Here is a 20,474-nt window from a genome sequence, read left to right on the forward strand (position 1 = left end):
CAGTCTCTCACACGAACCGAGTAGCACACCCAGCTTGGTGAAGCCTCGCTTGGGCTAAGAATGCTAAAGGCATCGTTTGCACAGCCCAGGGAATTTTTCTTCTCCCTGAACTACAACAGCACATTAAAATGGGGTTGGTTGAAGCTTCTAAAAACAAGCTAAATCCAATCCCTGGACAAATCTGGACTTAAATTTAAACCTAGGCAGCCCTTTCATTCTGGTGAAAGATGGCAAGAAATAAGCTCTTCATTGTTGTTCCCAACGAGGGCAGATCCAGAGGAAGGAAGTAGATTACATTGTAGCAGGAGGGATTTAGGTTAACGATAAGGAAAGACTTTTTCCCCTGGCTGGCAGGCCAATTAGGACACTACAGAACGCACTTTCATTGCCAAGGCAGCGTGTAGAAGCTTCTTTTGTGAATCTGAGAAAGCACAGACCTTTGGCTGTTCCAGAGGTGCCAAAGCGAAAGGTCTGAGGGCATGGAACTCATTAACCCCTGGAGCCCCAGCTGACCCCCGAACTCACTGTCATAGGTGTCAATTTGCCCCCACACTGCTAATCTATCCTTCATGTGGTGAGAGCACTTCCTGTCACACAGTTTCAGGGCAGGCAAGTCGTCATACAAATGTTTTTGGGATATCTGAAGTCCACTGTATATTTCATTCAACAGAGTCGTCGTTCAGTAAATATTTACAGAACACCTGTTATGTGCAGGCCCGGTGCTATGGGGACAAAAGTGAACCAAACAGCCTTTAGACTCTGCCCTATTGAGCTTACAAATGTCACAGTATAGGGCACAGGATACCACTCTATGTCTTGAAGACACTGGTTACCTTTCTCTTCCCCTGAGTAGAGACATTCCTGATTGGCAAAGACCCAGCGTTCCTTGCTTTCCTGGGCCTGCCAGTAATGATGCATTTGAGCCACCAGAGGGCACCAAAAGAATTCAGACCAGAACTATGCGGCTCTCCCAGCCGCTGCCTTGGCTGGAGATTTCCCGTGATGTTCAAACCTCACCAAAATTTTCACCAAACTGAGTCGGTGAATCCTCATCACAACCCACTTTCCTGTCGAGAAAACCGAGGTACAGAGAAGGTACGTGACTTGTCCCAAGTTACAGAGGAATACGGATTTGAACGTGCATCAAAACATTGGGCTGTGATTGCCTCGAGCTGCTGTCCGTCCTAGCTCCCGGGCTACAGTGAAGCTGAGCCTTGTCCCCATGCAGGACGACACCCCCCAGGCCACTGGAGGTGGGTCAGGCTGGGAGCCTGCAGGCTGGGCCTCACCTCTCTGCTGATGTCCAAGTCATAGTCCTGTGGTTCCAGGTCCACCTCAGTGACAGGAATGGCCTGCACTTTCAACCAGCCATTTTCCTCCTTGTCCTTTCTTTCCCCTTGAATGGCCCGGTCCAGCAACTGCAGGTCAAAGTCCTGCTCGCGCTTCCACTGGCAACAGAACAAGAGGGTTAAATGTAGTCATTTCCTGACTGCTACAGGCGCCACACAGGTCACCTTTCAGATGGGTCTTACATGCCCTGGGGTCCTTGGGAAGATGGGCCTGTGACCCATCAGGGAAAAGCTGTGTGACCTTGGACCTCAACTTCCTGGTCTCTAAAATAAGACAACAGTTTTATGACACATCTAGTCCCTGCTATACGCTGTAATTCTCTGTGTATCGGAGAATGAGGCCTCTGCCCCTTTTATGTGGCCTGATTCCAGACTGATTTCTCTCTGATCTGGGTCCCTCAAGGGCACAGGTCGAAGACCTACGACTTTAGACTCACCATGGTCCCCAGGGATACAGGAGGCTCTCAGGTCTAAGAGGGTGACCCTAAAACAGAACCTGGCACAGAACTCCAGGGGAAGGCTTTGCCCCTTCTGCTGTCCCAGTCATAGAAGGCTTTCTGGTTCAGGAGCCACATGTCTCAGCTCAGAAATAATGGAAGAAACAAGTGCTTGGAGGCCATGGTAAGCAAGTGAAATGGCCAAGAGCCTCTCTCATGGGTACTCCCAACAGGATAGAGATGGGGATCTTGCACCCACAGTGGGGCTGGGGAGGTCTAAGAAGCAACAGCTTGAGGCTGATAAACTGCTGTGTATCATGGCATCTATTTGGGGCAGATGTTTTCTTTAAGTTAGAAAGAAAACAATGTATACTTGAAATGCCAAATCAGATCCCCTGTTTCTCAGGCTGTTTGTTACTCACTATCAACCTTTCAACAAATGTCTCCTCACAGAGGGCACCTCTAACAGGCCACTTAAGATCCAAGCTCCACTGTGTGTCTCTGCGGCAGCCTTCCTAATCGCCGTGGTCCACGTCCTCATAGGCCTTTGACACAGAGCAGGTTTTGAAAGGAGGGAACAAGCTCCAAGCCTCTCATCTCTTGAGCAGAAGCCAAGTAGATGATTCTTCATTCCAGGTCACCTCCTCCCTCCCATCCTACCCACCTCACAGAGCCCCAAGCGGTCACGATTGTCTTTGAAGGCCCCCCAAAGCTCCAAACTCATGGCCCTACTGGCACATTTCACCCATTCATGCACAAGCTCTCCATACAGAGTCCAAATCAATATAATCGCTCTTAGGTGATTGTTTCCAATCACAGTATGAAAGGATTAGGCAGTTGACATTTCAAGGATGAAAAATTAATTTAATGATTCACAAAGAAAAAAAGCACATTTTCTTACATGCTCACAAGTGCCCCGGATAGAGACAAATCCTCATTTAAACCCAGCCTGATTGTTTCCACAAACAGAAAAAATTCACTAGATTCTATGGTATATCCTGGGGAAGAACCACGCCAATCCATTATCATTAAGCAACACGTTTATTGGCGTCGATACAGAGACTTACACAAGTCTTGTTTAAGAGAAAAATTACAAGGTATTCAAGTTACGGTTCTTAGATAATCTTTCTACATTTGAGACATCAGGTTGTAAAAGGTCAGTGTTAGCCCACATGACATTTGCTTATAAAGTTTAGAAGTTACCAGCTTTGCAGCTTTTCAGGATATGAGTGTCCTGGGTCTTACCCCTTTGGTGTCTGAGACAATAGCTGCAGAGAGGACCTCTGGATACAGAATATATCTTGCTACCTGTTCATGTTATTAAATACTAGAAACACAAAAAGTTTTCCATAAGAAATTGTGCAATGGGACTGGAGGAATTATAAACAAACCACCTTAGACTTCGTAGAACGTGTTCAAATGTACCATCTCCGAAGTCCGTGTCTATTGTCCAGATGTAAGGCACGGACTTTGATAAACTCGTAATGCCCAGATCTCTGCCAATGACCACAGCCCTCAGGCGGCAGATTGGCTCAGTCTCGCAGGGTGGCTTTTGGGATGAGTTAATTGTGAGTCAGTAGGCCTGCACGAGGGGGGCAGCAGAAAGGTGAGTCACGCATGGGAGGGCTCGCTAGGCTATGGAGACAAGAGCTGCTATTATAAGCCTGGTAACAAAGAGCACAGGCCAGTTAGAGAATGTTCAATGCAAATTAGAAGCTTCTGTAAACACAATCAGGCAGGATTAGAGAGGCAACGAGCAGTAACACTAAAAGCAGAAGAGCTTGTGCAATGAATTAGGGAAAGAACAGTCAGGCTAGAGGTCTAGGGAAATATTTGATTTCAAACAACGGAAAATTCTTCTTTTTTTTTTTTTTATAAGTTTATTGGGGCTCCAGTGGCGCAATCGGTTAGAGCGCGCGTGGTACTTAAACAACGGAAAATTCAAATGGGATGTTTCCAAAAGGAACCTAAGGCGACTGTGGGCAGGGTGCAGTGCCTGAAAGCACCACCAGGGGACAGCACAAATTCCCTGGCTCTGCTGGGGCACCATGAGGCCCGTGAGCACCACAAGCGGTGGGAGACCACAGCCCTGAGCTGTGGGACATGACCCACAGGGCATCCGTTTGGAAGTTTGGGAGGCTGGTTGGCTTGTGCTCCTCTCATCAAATTGTATCACCGTCTTCCTCCTCCACGCTTCGAATCCTCGAACCCTGTACATATTCCCAAGTCCTTGATTCAGCTGAGACACTGAACGCCTACAAAGGCCTCTTTCAAGCTGAGCTCAGAAAACTAACTTTGGACACTTTCTCAGGCTCCTATGCTCCTGCCGTGACATCCTCACTCCTGTTCTGATTCTGGGTCACCCTCTGACCAGGTCACTGGTGGGTGACCAGGTCACTGACCAGGTCACTTTGTGGACAAAACAGCCTCGGGGGGGTGTTCTCTGAACCACCTAGGTCAACAGCCCACTCTCGCAGACGTGTAACGTGCTTGTGTTTGGGGGACTCGGGGAAGCTCTGACCCCTGACCCAGCCCCGCCTGCCTGGACCCTCCTAACATACTGAGCCGAGATCTCCAGAGAGCGGTTGGCTGAGGTAGCGGGACGAGGATAGGCTCGTCCTCTCTCCTTGGCTCAGTGTCTTCTTGCGCTCCCGGACCAGGGCCTTCTGGTGCCGCTTCATGCGCTCAAGCTGCTCCTCCGCACTCATCTTGCCCCGCTGGTGGTCCCCTGAGTACAGGCGCTCCAAGGCACTCTTGGGTCTCTGAGAAGGAAGAGGGTGAGAAACAGAGCAGCTGGGCTGGGAACACAGAGGGCAGCCACCCTGCTGACTTCATTCCCATCCTTTGTGTATGTCTCTCTCTCCCTCACTTTCTCTCTCTCGTTGGGCTCCTTTCAGCCATAGAGAACCACTTCCTCCAAGCACACTCATGGACATGAGACCTCCCAGGATCTCTGGGCGGCATCCCATTCTGCAGATGCAGACACTGAGGACTACATGCCTCATGTGATGAGGTCAGAACTCAGGGTGCAGATTTCCTGGGCTCCCTCCTGTGAGCCTGTTAGGCTGGGGAGAAAGGTGGTGGTGGTGGTATCGGTGGTGGTGGCGGCGGTGGTGGGTCATCAGGAAATAGAAAGGGCAGTGTGATGCTCTTCTTGGCAGGCAGTGGGGAAGACATCACTGAAAACACGGTGACAGGGACCCTGAGCTCCTGAGCTCAGGACTGAGGTCACCTCAGAGACCATCCCCAGGGCTCACAGGATCGCCAGTCACATCTACCTCAGAGCCCTTCCCTCTGTGTGATAGGGAGCAGTGAGCTCCTTGAAAACGTCTCACGGCCACTCACAGGGAAGGTCATCTTGCTGCTTTCGGCATTCAGACCCCTCCGGAGGGTGACGTAGGGAGCAATGGTGGATGACTGCTGGAGCCTGGATGTGGACCCTGAGAGCCCTTAGTGAGGAAAGAGAAATGAAAGTGTATTTTTGGTGCGGTGAACAAGCCAATAGCCCCTCCCTAATCACGTCTCACTCCTGTGAGGGGACCACAAGGGCCCACCAACTACCTACTCTTCTTTCTGCCCAGGGCCTGGAAAAGCAAGGCCCCAGGTAGAGGATGAGGGGCCAGCCCAGGGGTGGCCTCTGTCCCCAATGGGGGGCAATGTCCCTATAGATCTGTGGGCTACCTTACTCTTCCGTCACATGCAGAGGACCAGGGCTATTTAGGAGGGGTAGTAATGCCCTCATCCCTTCTTTCTAATGAACTCTCCTGCATCCTGGATGACCCAGCTCGGATGTCCTACCTGTGTGAAGGCCTCTTAAATGCCCCAGGCAGAATTGGTTATCCCTATATCCCTCAGTATATTCACTGGTTACTGCAATGACCACCGTGTCAACATACCTGTCTAACTAGATTGCAAATTCTACAATATCTGGTTGGCTGACTGAATGAGTAAATGAATGAAGGGAAGGAAGGCGGCACCAAGCATTTACTTACTATGCAACAGGGCCGGCACCGTTACATAGGTTTTGTCCCACTGGCCCTACAAAGTAAGCGTACTTGACCATTGTAGAGTCGCACAATGTAAGGCTCAGAGCGGCTAACAGACTTGTCCAAGGTCACAGGGTAGGAGCATCACCGATCATGTATTTCCCATGCCTGAGTCCTAGGGCTTCAAGGAATCGTCCCGCCCTGGTTGGCTGGTGCCACCGCCTGTGGTTTCTCGACTAGCAGAGATTCTTATCAGGGGTGGTCCCTGACAACTGGAAATGGGTGTCCTGCTGACTGAGGATACCACTGGCACTTGTCACGTGGGAAAGAATGATAACTGCCTTCCAATGCCCAAAGAATTCCGAGCAATAAAAAACTGTCCTGCCCAAAACCAATACTGCCATTGATAAACACCTCTAAGGCCACCATGCAGGAAGGGGACAGGGCCCCTGGGCACAGTGCCATGGGTCGCCATAATCTCAACTCAGCAAAATCCAAAACCCACACCCTGCAGGGACCAGCTCAGGACACAGCAAGCCTAGACAGTGTGGTGGGCTGGGAGTCACATAACCCCACAGGTGCTGGAACCACGGCTGCGTGTGCTTCTACTTCCACACCTGCCCAGTGGTGGAAAGCACTTGACCTTCCACCTCGGGAAGCAGACAGGAGGAACAGACGAAGGTGCGTGGTCTGCCTGCTCAGGGGTTGCAGGAGGCCCAGATGCAGAAAGGTCGGAAGCGGGAATCCTCCACTTAAGTAGATTTTTGAGAAAGGGTGTCTGGCTCTGGGGAAAATGGGATATGGGGGAACCTAAGGGCCTAAGTCTATTCCCATCCCCATCTTGAAGGGATAGGGGAGGACAGGGAGACGGAGACCCAGTTGAGAAGAAAAGTGTGTTTGCTTAAAGAAAGAACTCATTGAGTCTCAGAGTGACACAGAAGAGGAAATGACCCTCTGAAGGCCTGAGGGGCCCAACTGACACAGTCACTCAATACCGCAGGCTGCAGGGTGCACCGGATCTGGATCCCGGACACTGGGATTGCATTCTGGCTCCATCACTTATTAACTAATTGGCAAAATACTTCATTTCTCTAAGTCCTAGTTCTCTTATCTGTAAAGCGAGGATAATAATAGTACTTCCCTCATGGGATTACGAAGAATATTAACTAAGTGAATATAAAGTGCTTAACACAACACAGCGTCGAGCTTTACAGTAATTGCTATTCTTTCCAGGAACAGATGTAATAAAGAGAAAGAGAATCTGGATGTGGGCCATAGGAAAGAAGGACAGGCCCTTTCCCTGCAGCCCAGAGCCCCCCTGACAGCTGCTGCCTGTATCACGGCTCAGAGTTGCAGGCAGAAGGGTGAGAGGTACTGGGTGAGGGTTGGGGAGCAGTGGTTGGCAGTGCTGGGGGTCCCCAGAAAGCCTCCATGGAGAGTGTTGCCTTACCTCTGCCTGGCAGCGTCTGGTACCTGCTCTCAGGGCCCACGTGTCCCAGGGACGGCTGGGCCATGTCCCCACTGAAAGTCGCCAGCTCAGGCTCGCTAACGTATGACCGGAGCTCCACCTGTGGGCAAAGTGTGAGGCGGTCACATCTTCAGAGCATCATGTCACCTTCCCTCTCCCCACCCAAAGTGGGGCATCCCCAGGGTCCTCCCTGCTCACCCTCGAGTCCCCGTTCACACACTGGCCCTGCTCCCGGTCTCGCTTCCGCTCATCCGACTGCCGCTTGAGGCCCCTCACTGAAGTGTGCCGAATGATGGTGGCCTCTCTCGGCAGAGGTGGCACAGCCGGTGGCTGGTCCTCTGGGCTGTAGAGCTCAGGGAGTGGGGGCCTGGGAGGTGCCTCGTCTTCCTGCTCAAAAAAAAGGACCAGAAGCAGTGCCCAGTGAGAGGGAGCCGGAGGGAGGATGCCAAGTGGCCCCCCCACAGTAGTGGCCCAAAGGGCAGGAACGGGCCACCTCGGGCCTGCAGAGCATGACCACTTCAGCCCAAAGATGCCAGCATTTCCCCCGGCTGAGCTGTAAAGAAGGTGGACACCTGTGACCCAACTCCATTCTTCCCTTTGATTCACACATTTTCCATTTTTCAAAGTGTCCCCAAATCCAGAACTCAGGTCTCCTAGGCCCATGTCCTGACTCCACTTGCTTGGAGTGCACTACAGGGGATGGGGGCAGGCTGGCAACTCTGCACAACTGGTAAGTCTGTGACAGCAGCACACACGCCCCAAAGCACATGTCTGCTCCACCCCACAGGGCTCACACTGAGCAGCTCACCGCCCCTGCACGGTCTTGGGACCCTGAGCACGCTGGACTGCTGAGCAAGGACAGTCCACCTCCTCCTGCCCCATCAGAAATGTGAGCAGTTATCAAATATTTCCTCCTTCCTGACAGGCAGGCGGTCAGGATCGGTGACTCACTGCCTGCCTCTCGGCCCACTCTCCAGGGGATGACGAATATCACAATTTTCCTCAAAACGCCCAGTCTGCAATGCTCTCTGAGGGCTGTGACTTCTCTACAGAGCAACAGCCTGGCTCCCAACTGCCATGGACACCTACTCCTGGGACAAATGACCATCAAGACGCCTTCCTCCTAAACTCCCCCTTTCTCAGTCTAATTCTGCTTTGTTTTTCAGAATTTTGCAGAGTTCAGGAAAGGGTACAGCAATCACTTTGCAAAGATTTATCAGCATTCTTCCAATGCAACATACTTCCGTATTGCATGCAAGTAAGCTGCCTGCCCAAGATACCCACAGAAACTCTGAACACCAGAGGTTTCCAACCCTGACAAAATCTTGGAATCACCAATTTCTAAAAAGCTCCCCAGAAAGAAAACACAAAACATTGATTGCCTTTGAGTGAAGGGAATAGAATATCTGGAGACTGAGGGTGGGAGAGAGACATTTTGTTATTTTTATTTTTTGACTCTGTACCCTTTGAGAATATTATCTAATAAAAGAGTAAATGACATTAAATTCAACAAAATGAGCCAAATAAAAATGAAAGAACTATAGTTACATGCAGCAATGTGGCTAAATCACACAAATATAATGTTGAAGTAAAGATGCAAGATACAAAAGAATATAGTATTATATATAGGCAAAATTAAAGTGTTTAGAAATGCAAACATAGGTAGCAAAACTGAAAAAAAGAAAAGAGCGGGGGGGGAAAAGCAAGGAAATTATCCAAAAATTCAAGATAGGTCAGGACAGTGGTTACCTCTGGCAAAAAAGGTCTGCACTGGGAAGGGACCCACAGGCCCAAGGGCTTCTGGGTGTTGCAAAGCTCTCTTTCTTCGTCTGGGTATTGGTATAACCTGGGCAGTCTCTTTATTATTATTTGTCAAATTACACATTCATGTTTTATGTCAATTTCAGGATGAATATCATTTCACAAATATAAAACAAGCAAACAGTAATAAAAAATAAATGGTGAAACTGGTAAGCACACATACATTACAGGAGGAGAGAGAAGATGCTGGTGACCCTGAGCTCACCCAAGTGGGAAAGCCCTGCCCCCGAGGCACGGAATTGTCTACTCAGAGCTGTTTGTTATGTACAAGGGGAAACTGAGGAGGCTCAGAGATGGGATGCACCTTGTTTCTCCAGGACCCAGTGAGAGAACAAGGGCTGGATTCCAGGAGGTCCAGCTCCCAGGCCAGCACCATTTCCCTCTGCTGCTCGTCCTGGCTGGCTAGCATCCTGCCTTATGTCATCAGCCGTCTGCCCCAGCCATTCCTGCTGTTTGTTTTGCTACTTCTACCACCCACTTTGTGGCTGGTGCTCTGTGCCTCTTTGATCTGGGATTGGGAAGGAGATCTCCAGATGAGAAAATTCACAATGGCTCTGGATCCTGGCACCTGTCTTCCAGCTCTGGGCCCTGCGCCGTGGCCAGAAGCAGGTAGATGCTGAGGATGGGGATATGGGAACTTGTGTGTTTAAACCAGCGCTGTGCACCCACCTCATCAGAGGTCCTAGGCACACATGGTACCCAAGCAAAGCTCCTCCAAGCATTTGCTGGCAAAATCCTGGAGGTCTCCCTTCCAAGGTACCCTGTGCTATAGTTTCCCTGGCACTTGGAACAGACCCCTTGTATTCTACAGCCAAGGCTGGCCTGGCCCTGGAGATATGAGCTATCATGGTACCTGATCACATCTTCTGTTCCCTTAAAGTCTCCTGTGCTGCAAACTCTGCAAAAGGCCCCTTTATGCCAGGGAGGCCAAAGTGTTAGCCCAGGCAACCACACAGGTCACAGATATATCTGACCTGAGGACCTGGGCCAAACATCCAATTAGATGGCAGATGGCACAGAGAATGGTCAGCTGTGGATTGGATCCACTAACTACTATGGAGACCTTATACGGATTTTAACAACTCTGAGACTTTGTTCTCTTCCCTGTGAGATGGGGATGCTGACCCTCCTGTCTATACGCCATAAGTTTGTTGCGAAGATCAAATGTATTCTACAACCCAGCAGAGTGGTCAGCTGTAAATGAAGATAAGGATACTCTTCTGCTGAGATAAGCTCATGGCCCGCAGGCATGTGTAATGGCAGGTTTGCAAGGAGCAGCCACACACCTCTCTGCATAGTGCATATCACAGATTCCACTACTCAACACAATTCCTTCCTCTTGCTGGGCCTCAGTTTTCCCAGCTGCAAAATGGGAACGTTGGGCTAGATCATCTCTAAGGGCCCTTCTAATTCTGGGAGCCTGAGGCCCAACAGCAGGTACTATTCCTTAACTTCGCATGGCTCAGGACTCTGGGGGGTGCTCTCTCTCCAAGTTCCCCCAGAAGCTTCTCTCCTGAGAGAAGCTGACCTGAGGACAGAGAGGGACAATCATCTGTCAGAGAGGAAACAACAACACTCAGTTCCTGGTCATCAATACTTACGACTTTGGGCTTTGTCTTGGTTGGTGACTGAAGCGGGGATGTCACCTTCCTCAGCTGGGGTGGGTGAGGTCGGTAGGGCACGTAAGTTTGCAGCTGTGGGAAGAGCCGAACTTCCAGAGGGGTCCGCACAGGGCTGGTGGGAGGGCTGGGCTGCAGGGGTGGCTTGCTCTCAGAAGTCGAGAGTGAAGGCACAGGCGGGTGAGGAAACAAAGGCACTGTTTTTCTCTCTAAGGGGCGTGGAGGGAAACAAAGGATGGGATGGAACAAAAACCCTCTTGGTTGGAGGACAGGAGGAGAGACTTACGCCAGGAAGAGCTGACCTCCCCAAGGCCAATCCCACCCGCCTGGGTGCTGGCCCTGGAAGACGGCTCCCTCACCTGGGTTTTTGACCGATTCCACCAGGAATCTAAAGTTCTCTTTATTTGCGCTCAGGCCTGCAATGACGTCCTCAATCCTCCAGAGATCCTTCTGTATCTGTGACTTCTCCTGAGGAAGACGAGGTAGTGGTTCATTGCCTTCTTAGCTCCTTACCAGAAGTTTCTTCTTAGGACTTAGGTTGCCATTTCAGACAAGGCCCTCACTCCGGGGCGGGTGGGGGGAAGCAGCAGCCAGCAGCCCCTTGGGAAACCCCCCAGGGCGAGAGCCAAGCCTGCTTGATAGCTTTGTAGAGAAGTGCAGACATGAAAGATGCCCAAGGCCCAGAAGAGAAATCTCAGGAGCTCTCACCAGTCCGACTTGCCTATTTCCACTTAATTTGAAAATAGACTGCCTTAAACACTGTACGATTCCACTTATATAAGGTACCCAAAGAAGTCAAATTCAGAGAAAGTAGAGGGTGGTTGCCAGAGGCTGGGGGGGCGGGGGAGAGTGGGGATTGTTGTTTCATGGGGACAGAGTTCCAGTTGTGCAAGACACAAAGTTGTGGGGATGGGTGCAACAATGTGAACACACGTTACACTACCGAATGGTACACTTGAAAGTGGTTAAGGTGGTGAATTTTGTAATGTGTATTTTACCACAATTTTTAAAAGTGTACTATCCTAGGCAACCACGGCAGAAGGAAAGATAAGGCAAGAACTAGAGGTTACACCATCCCTAGAATATTTTGACAGCTAAATCCTGGGATTTAAAGTTCAGATAAGAGGATAACGGGCTTTGGAAATTATTGGGCAATGAAAAGAAATCAAGTACTGATACATGCCACAATGGGAATGAGCCTTGAAAATACTATGCTAGGTGCAAGAAGTCTTCATGTATACGACATGCCCAGAATAGGAAAATCAATAAAGGCAGAAAGTAGATTGGTGGTTCGCTAGAGCACAGTGGGGAGCTGGGGGTGGGCATGGGAGTGACTGCTAATGGGCACAGGGTTTCTTTTTGGAGATGATGAAACTGTTAGGAAATTGCCTCTGGGGTGACTGCACAACTCGGTGAATATTCTGAAAACCACTGAATTGTATACTTTAAAAGTGTGACTTTTATGGAATGTGAGTTATATGATAAAACTGGGTTAAAAAAAAAAAACACCAAAAAGCAACGGAGAAAGAGCCAGGCTACGTGACCAGATGCACACTCTTACAAGTTACGACTGAAATCGGCCGGGAAGAGGCCCTAGAAAAGAGAGAGGAGCAGGGTCTGTCGTGATTAAGGGATTGTGAGCATCTCTTAATAGAGTTGTTTAAACATCAAACATAGTATTCTTTTCATTTTTAAAGTATCATGGGGGAAGATAGCCTTGGTCCTTCCCTCTGGACTGAAAATGGAAGAATTCACATCCCCACCTCCCCTCAGGCACCGGGCCACCCTCAATTGGAAGAGTTCTCGCATGCGTGATTATTTATGGACGTGTCCGATTCTGCAACTAGACTGTGTGCTCCCTGATGTATCCCACCGGCAGGTACTAAGCAGATTCTCAGTACATGTCCGCATATGCTGAATGAATAAAGGGCCAGTCACGTAAAAGTTCCTGCTCAAATGCTGTCCAACAGCAGAGACAACAGACATCTGAGGCCTCCCTCCTAACGGGTTCTCACGCTCATACTCTCCCCACCCTTCCAACACCAACACACATCCTCAGGACTGACGAGCAAATAACGGGCGTGCTGCTGAGCTCCTCACTAAAGTACGAGTGTCCTAAAACAGACACGTTATTGAGCCCAGAGTACAGGTATACGCTCACAGGATTATCGCGAGAGCTGAGGTCCCCAAGCAGAGTGCTGGGAACAGGTGAAGGAGGGACATGGGAAGAAAATCAGTTCTCACCTCGGCTGGCAGTCTACCTGGCATACTTCTACCTGTCAGTTCACAACCCTGCCCTCACTTTTCCTGTCACCACATGTGCAAGAGAAGAGCAGAGAGGAGCAAAGGCCAGAGAACCTCTATCTTTCTCCAAGGGCGATGGAATGTCAGAACTTAATGACAAGATGAAAGAAGCTTTGGGGGAGCAAGGAGGCGGGGTTTCATTCCTGTATCCTCACACCACGCAGGGTAGGAAGACTCCTGAGTACTACATTCAGCAAAGGCTTGAACTCTTATCCGGAACTAGGGCCGCCTACAGGTAGCCTCACCAATCACTGCCTCTCACACAGTGACCTGGACGCTCTTTGATCCGCTGCCTTCCCTGCCCAGTTGGCCTTGCAAATCTTCATAAATAAAGCCACTCATCTTTACTTGAAAAGGCTAAGAATTTTCTCACAGCCAAATCTGGCTCAAGGGAGGCGAGTTCCCACTACTCAAAGAGTGCGTGTATGGGGCTGCAAGCGTATTTCCAGCATTAATGATTTATTCGGGACTCTAACAGCTTGCCTGGCCTAGAATTACATCAAAGAAGTTAGCACAGAGCCTGCTCCAAGAAGGGCTTTGTGAGCTTCCCAGGTCACTGTGGCATTCAGGGAAAGCATGAGCAATGCCACCAAGCGAGGTGGGAATCAAGCTGCAAGGACCAGGCTTCAAACTGGCCTGTCTCCTAGTAACTTACAGGGCTAAGTTCTCGAGGGAGCCTGTGACAATACCTGTACATTGTATCCATTTTTTTTTTTTTTTTTTTTTTAGAGGGGAAAAAGGGATTCTGGGCCTGTTGTATATTAAATCACCACAAAATAAGGCACAGTAGAATTACAAATGGTCAATAATCACATGAAAAGATGTTTAACCTACTAGTTATTAAATAAATGTAAATTAAAACAAGATGTGCTTCTCCAGCAGGTAGACAGGCAAGAACTAAAAAGACTGATCACATCAAGTGCTGGCGAGGATGAGGGTAGATAGGCTCAGTGGCTGCGGGAGGGAGGGCAAATGAGTACAGCCGTTTAGAGGGTGACCTGGCGGTATCTGTCAATACTGACGACGTACACTCATTTCAACCCACCAAGTCCACTCCTTGAAGCCTATCTTAGATACTTACAACAATCTTGCAAAGGCAGTTACACAGATGCTCATTGTGGCACCACTTATAAAACACTACAAATAACTTAAATGCCCATCAGAAGAAGAATGGCTAAATAAAGTATGGAATATCCAGACTCTGAAATTCTACGCAGCAGTTCAGAACCAACTTAATTTCATTTATTTAGACCAACACTGTCCAGTATGACTTTCTGAGATTATGGAAACCTTCTGTCATTTGTGCTGTCTAATCGTGTAGCTACTACCACATATGGCTCCTGGGCAGTTGAAATGACTGTAGAGTGACTGAGGAATACACTGTTAATATTAGTTAATTATAATTCATTCATTTAAATGTCAATAGCTACCATATTGAACAGTATCTTTCCCAGAAAGATTTCCACAACATAAGGTTATGACAAAAAAAGCAAGTTACCAAACAATGTGTAAGTATGATTCCTCTGTAAGTTAAACCCAACTCCCACCCCCAAATAAATTATATAATTCTAGGTATGGGCACATGTTTGGAAATGCATAGAAAATGGTCAGAAAGGTAGTGCGGCGAACTGACGGCATTCGTTACATATATAGGGAAGATGGCGGTCTGGGGCAGAAAGGGGCAGGAGAGAGAGAAGCATTCATGTGTCGTCTGTATATAAAAAGCTAAAAAAGTTACTGCTAAAATTAATGTGGCTCGTTGAAGTCCAAGAAGATAGGTATGACAGGACAGGTGAAGGAACTAGTAACTAGAAATAATTGTTTGAAGGACGTTGTCAACAATATTCACCCAGTATTTTCAAGCCACTATGCTAAGTGCTGGGGATACAAAAAAAGAATCGGAAAATGTTAGTCAGCTCGAATGAAGGGAAATTATCGGAACAACAGCAGCAGCAGCAGGAGACAGGTAAGTTCTGGGGAACCTAGCAGGCCACCCCTGAGCCACAGGCAAGAGTCTCCTCCGCCTGGCCCTGGTCTGGGCTCTCGGGAACCAGCTCTGAATGATGAGGGGAGGGACAGCAGGGCCTGGGAAAAGCTTCCCCGTCCCAACTTCCCGTCACTTTTCTGGGGTGAGGTTGATGTCTGGGGTGAGTCAACATAATTCATTCAATCACCTGAACGAAGCGCCTTGGTTAGAACTAGTTCCATCAGTTAGCAAGCCTAGCACCAAAACTGGCCGCACACATAGCAGGCCTCAATCAATGCTGGCTGAGTTCAAATAAATTGAATTTCTGTCAGTGCCCTGAAAGAGGGGATACAGATCTAAAGTTGGGTTCGAAAGCAGGTTCTTTTCCATTTTTAAAATGTTGAGGGTGGGAAGGGATAGCTTGGTTGGGCATCATAGTGAGGGAACACTATGGCAGCTGGAAGACCCAACTGGAGGGAGAAAAACCACACAGGTCCTTTTTTCTCTCCCCTTTGTGGGCAGAGGCAGCTGTCAACAGGGTGGCCTGGTTTTTAAGGAGAGAGGGAAGGAGGCAGGGCTCTAAGGCTGCCCTTCCTAAGTGGGGCAGGGGCCGCTGCGATGGGTATCTCCCAGCCTGGCCTCCAGAAAAGCTAATCACTGCCTAGATCCCAGAGACACTTCGATTCACACTACCTCCTCAGGTGAAGGCTTGATAACATCTATCTTCAGGGATCAGAGGAAGGAAGGGGGCGGGGCTTCCTGCTGCTGTCTGAGTGAGCAGCTAGGAACCCAAGATGGGCCAAGAACCAAGAAACACAGATCACTCTCAAGGCTCTATAAGGTTCTCAAGGTTGGTATTTGTGTCCTCTCAGAGCTGTCCCCCCAAATGCCCAAGAGCTTGTCTCTGAGAGCAGACAGGCAAAGGAACTGGGGGGAGGCTGCAGATCACAGCCTCACTGGGGGAAGGGATACTGAGGGAGAGCTTGGGGTGGTGAGAAGGCTGAATCCAGTGGAGAAAGAGAAGGCCCTGGGTCAGGTTCACAGCCCCCACAGGAAGGCTCTCAGGAGAAATCAGAGCTCAGAAGGGATGAAGAGCCCTTGGGTCACCTGGAAAAAAAAGGCTCTTCTGTGCTGCTCCTGCAGGGTCTGCTTCAGCTGCTCCACATCATTCTCCAACTTCAGATACTCATTCCAGGCATTTTCCATCTCCTGTTGGCCAGGGAAACACTTCTGATTCTTAATTATCCCCTGCCCCCCAGAAACCCCACGAGTACCTGTGCTTCTGACCACTGCTGACCAAGCCAGGGGAAAAGGGAAGGGGAGCCCCATGGGTCTCGGGCAGTCCTGGTAAGACACAGGGGTGTCTTCTCATTCACACAGTGACCCTGGCCACCTGCACTGTTCCCTCTCCCACCCTTGGGGATGCTTTGGTTCTCAGCCCTGGCGAAAAGGGCCTGTACCACATCAGATGAACAAATAAAGTAGAAATTCTGATGGCTTAGAATTAACTGCACACAGATCAGGGAATGAATATCCTTGCCAGCTGCTCTGAGAACTCTGGTCCCTTGGGTGTTACTATAGCTCCCCAGGAGTCACTGATGGCAGGGACCCAAAGGCACTGGTAGAGACAGACATGTCACCCCTGGACAAGGTAAGCTACATCAGGGGGCAGCCTGGACAAGTTCTGCTACTCCAAGACTCTTGCCCCTGGCCACCAATTCAACTCTAGCTTGGGAGATGAGAAAGCAGCCCCCTGCCCAGCCCATCTTGAGGGGGAAGTGTCTGCCGCCCTCCACACACTCTACGCACAGTGGACTCTCTAGAGAGCTCTGCCCGGATGTGAACGAGGTCCTCCTGCAGCAACCTCTGCTGGTAGGCAATCTTCTCAAGGTGCTGGGGCTGGTCTCGGTACTGCTCCATCTGTCTGTGTAACACCTCCAGCACAGACTCTAGCTGGTCCTGCACGGGGCAAGGGTCAAAGAGCAAGATGATAGAAGGACAGCCCCAGGAGGCCATGACAGGAACTAAACAACCCTGCCAGATCTAACTGTGGCTGAAGGGGCCAGCATCCAGCTGGGGCCTGAGAGTCAGGGCCTCTGATTTCAGCTCTGACTCTCCCCATTGGGTGGCCTGGGGCAAGTCACCTAACAGCTCTGTGCCTCAGTTTTCTCATCTACAAAATGGGAACAAGGCCATCAACTTATGGGATAAATGATGAGGATAAACCAGAGTCAATGGAAAACTCTTTAAGCTCTTGGGACAAAGGCCATGTTACAAACCTTCAGCATCACAAATATAATGCCTTATTCAAATACAATAAAGAAAAAAATTCACACTAATTGTCTAAGAGACCAAACATCAGTGCCCCCACCATTCCGCCCCAGCCCATTCGTGCCTTCCCATCCAGACTTGCTTCCTTCATAGCTCAGATCCTAGAAGAAAAGGAGCTTCAGCAAGTGAGGATCTCTGCCCTGTTATGACTGTGGCTACTTTCTCCAAGGCAGACTCCCCTCTGGGGTTCAGGGACTTGGAGCATCACATACAAGCCAGTGGAGCCCTCTTCTCCTGGGCTTACTCGCCTCACCAGGCCTCCAGGGAGAGTTGAAAAGAACCAATCGTCCCCGCCCCAGAAGCACGCTTTAATCCCAAAGCCATTGTTCTGGATAAACTAACACCTGTTGTTCAATACCATCCAGTCCATGACTGAGAGAAGATAAACCCCCACCCCACTCAGCCTAAGATTATGCAAAACTGATGCATACTTTGTTCTCCTTGAGGGCTCGTATCTTGTCTTCCAAGTCCTGGAGGATCCTGTCTTGTTCACAGAAGACACTCAGTTTGACCTGTGAGCAAGAAGAACAGGTTGGAGAGGACCTGGGATGATGAGTAAAGGGCACAGCTTTGCAGTATCATCAGTAAACCTTTGGCTATAGAGCCATCGAAACCCGGCCTGAAGCTGCCCACCCTGGGTCTGGGGCAACAGGCAGACAAGGGGTCCACCTGTCACTGTTCACTCACGTCAATGTCACTCTCAGCAATCTTCACTGGCTTTAGGCTTCGATCCTTGAGAAGGTCCCGGCCTGTCATCTGGGAGGTGAATAAGGTAAAGGCGATTTACACACGGGCTTCAGGATCAGAATTTAGGAAGGAGAGTTAGTCCCCGAGGGGTGGGTGTGGAAATCTTGGCAGTGGCAGGGAGGGTCATGGCACAGAAGGGGCAAAAACCAGGCAATACCTGCTTTTTTTCTTTTTTAAATGCTTATTTTAGGGAAAAATCAAAACCATTTCTGAGATCCTAGGAGCACTTATAAACTTCTCAAATTAAAGAAAATGTAGATGTTCAAGTTATCCCACTGTTATCAACTGTAGAAGCTTATTAGTTCAATATGAGGTTTGGACGATTTGCCACCAATAAGAGAACAGTTTTGCTACTGAATCTGGGGTCAAACACAAGTGAGCGAAGTCCAAAACCCCCATCCAAGGCAGTGTGTTGGATAGACCAGGAGGGACAAGCAAATCCCCTGGGCACTGTCAAGCCTTAGTTTAAGGAAGTCTCTGAGAAGCCCATCTCCCCATGAGTAAGGTCAGCCTTCCTCATTTGACACTACTTGGGTAGAGGAATCGGCCCAGGGAAGAAGGAACCTGGATAATTCCTGGCTGGGGTTTTAAACTGATCCCTGAATAACTGAAGCTAGGTCATACTGGTGTAAGTTACAAGTTCCCCTGTCCTCTCTCAAGAAAGGAAACCACAAAGCAGTAGATAAAAATCACCCAAACTTATGGGCAATGTGGGATTTCCCATTTCCTATCCCTCCCCTGACCCAACATGGGCCACATGCTGCCCCTTTCTCACTGACCCCTATGAAGCTAAACCCAATTTTTTTAGCCCATGTTTTCATTTACCCCAAATCTCCTCCTGCCCAACACTGTGCAGGGGAGGGGTTACTTTTCCACAGAGTCCCCTCCATGGCCAACCCACGGTCAGGAATAGCCAGATGCAGTGTGCCCCGTGTAGGGGAGGCCGTCTCGCTGAACTCCATTTTGCAGATCTGACCAGGGACACGGAGGGTGTAGCTAACCACGGCTGAGAGAGGCAGCGTGTATACGATGCAGAGGGTCTCCGTGTGCATGGACAGACAGCTGATGGAGAGAAGGCCCTCGCTTTCTCCCTATTCCATCTCGGGGGTCGAGTTTGTGAATGTAAATCAGAAGCACAAACATATTGGCAAACGTTTCCCTCAGGACTCAAGCCACCCATGTGCCCAACTGTCTTATATTCCCTCTCTCCTTGACAATCAGCAGCAGCAAATCCAAAGGTCAAGGTCAAGGGATAATACGGTCTCCATGCCTGGGCCTGAGGACTAAGTCTGGCTGCAGACCCACCTTCACCCATTCCCATGTTCCCTTTGGTCACACAGAGGGCCGTGACCACTGTCTTATTTATCTGGGTAAAGTCAGCCTGGAACATGTACGGCCTGGCAAACGCTTACTGCACTGTAGGTAGGTCAGTGCTGTCGAGTTCCTGGAAAAAGCAGAACTCCAGCCAAATTCTGCTCTTCAAAACTGGCAGATGATGTAGGTATACACGTTTACACAGTCACAGAACACACTGACTACAGCCACAATCCACAAACAGCAGGCTGTGCTGGCTGGCTCCTGCAAGGGCGGGGCGGGGAGGGGCGAAGGGGAGGCGAGGGGGGTTAATCCTGGTGAACCACACACTGGCAGGCCTTGGGCCTTTAAACTCAGGGGAACCCAACAGGTAAAGGTAGGCGTCTTCCCTGTGTCCCCAAAGCAGAGGGTGATGAGTTTGTTTATCCTCCAAGGGGCTGACCCTTGGCTTGTTTCCCAGGAAGAAATCATTTTCAAAATGAGATATGGAGATGTTTGGGGGATTTTTTTCCTCCTAGCAAAACTCTTCCCCTTATTTCATTAAAGCTTTTTTTTTTTTTTTAACAGATGGTATCTTTTTGAGACTGAAATAGCAAGGCATGGAATGTAATCGAGTGATGCCTCATTTATGCAGCACCATCAGGGAAGGAATAAGGTGTTCTACACAAAAAGGGCATTTTGAGAAAAGCCGAATCTTTCAAACTTTTTGATGGAAAGCTTACTAACAGTACGTGCTTCACTGCCTTCACAGAATAGTGGATATAAATTCAACCTTTTTTGGATGAATCATTGTCATTATAAAAACCAGTAATAGAGAATTTCTTAGAAGCGAGTGTTTTAGGACTATTTGCCCCTTGATAAATGCTCTCAAATCTCTGTGCTTTCATTTCCGTTTTAGACTGACATATATAATGTTTCTTTTCTCTCTCGGGATATTAGCATTCCCTCTAAGAAATAGGCTTCTCTTGTCCCCCTTTTAAGGTGCTGCTTTTCAGGTGCTCGTGAGTTAGGAATTCAAACTCAGACTGAGTCTGTTAGGATTAGAAACTCAACCCAGGTGACACACTTGCTGCTTTTCCCCAGTTCCCTCCCTCTAACTGGGTTGGTGCCCTGCAAGGGAGATCCTTCCAGA

The 20,474-nt window shown here is 49.3% G+C and overlaps 1 protein-coding gene across 19 annotated transcripts in view; it reads right to left on the reverse strand.

Moving 5' to 3' along the window:
* The window catches only part of PLEKHA7 (pleckstrin homology domain containing A7), a 204,555-nt gene that overhangs the window by 6,764 nt on the left and 177,317 nt on the right, over nucleotides 1-20,474 (reverse strand). For all 19 annotated transcript variants that reach the window (XR_012497530.1, XR_012497529.1, XM_019746629.2 and 16 more), the window contains 11 exons: nucleotides 17,969-18,037; nucleotides 17,713-17,793; nucleotides 16,760-16,909; nucleotides 16,058-16,159; nucleotides 11,040-11,148; nucleotides 10,663-10,889; nucleotides 7,439-7,627; nucleotides 7,223-7,340; nucleotides 5,132-5,235; nucleotides 4,348-4,548; nucleotides 1,290-1,448 (listed from right to left, as the gene is read on the reverse strand). Coding sequence is in view for 17 of the 19 variants with exons in the window: in XM_019746629.2 (XP_019602188.2) it covers nucleotides 1,290-1,448; nucleotides 4,348-4,548; nucleotides 5,132-5,235; nucleotides 7,223-7,340; nucleotides 7,439-7,627; nucleotides 10,663-10,889; nucleotides 11,040-11,148; nucleotides 16,058-16,159; nucleotides 16,760-16,909; nucleotides 17,713-17,793; nucleotides 17,969-18,037 (1,509 nt within the window). In the remaining 2 variants the exon portion in view is untranslated. The remainder of the gene's footprint in view (nucleotides 1-1,289; nucleotides 1,449-4,347; nucleotides 4,549-5,131; nucleotides 5,236-7,222; nucleotides 7,341-7,438; nucleotides 7,628-10,662; nucleotides 10,890-11,039; nucleotides 11,149-16,057; nucleotides 16,160-16,759; nucleotides 16,910-17,712; nucleotides 17,794-17,968; nucleotides 18,038-20,474) is intronic.

The sequence above is a fragment of the Rhinolophus sinicus genome, linkage group LG06, assembly GCF_036562045.2.
Source record: "Rhinolophus sinicus isolate RSC01 linkage group LG06, ASM3656204v1, whole genome shotgun sequence".
NCBI classification, from domain to species: domain Eukaryota; kingdom Metazoa; phylum Chordata; class Mammalia; order Chiroptera; family Rhinolophidae; genus Rhinolophus; species Rhinolophus sinicus.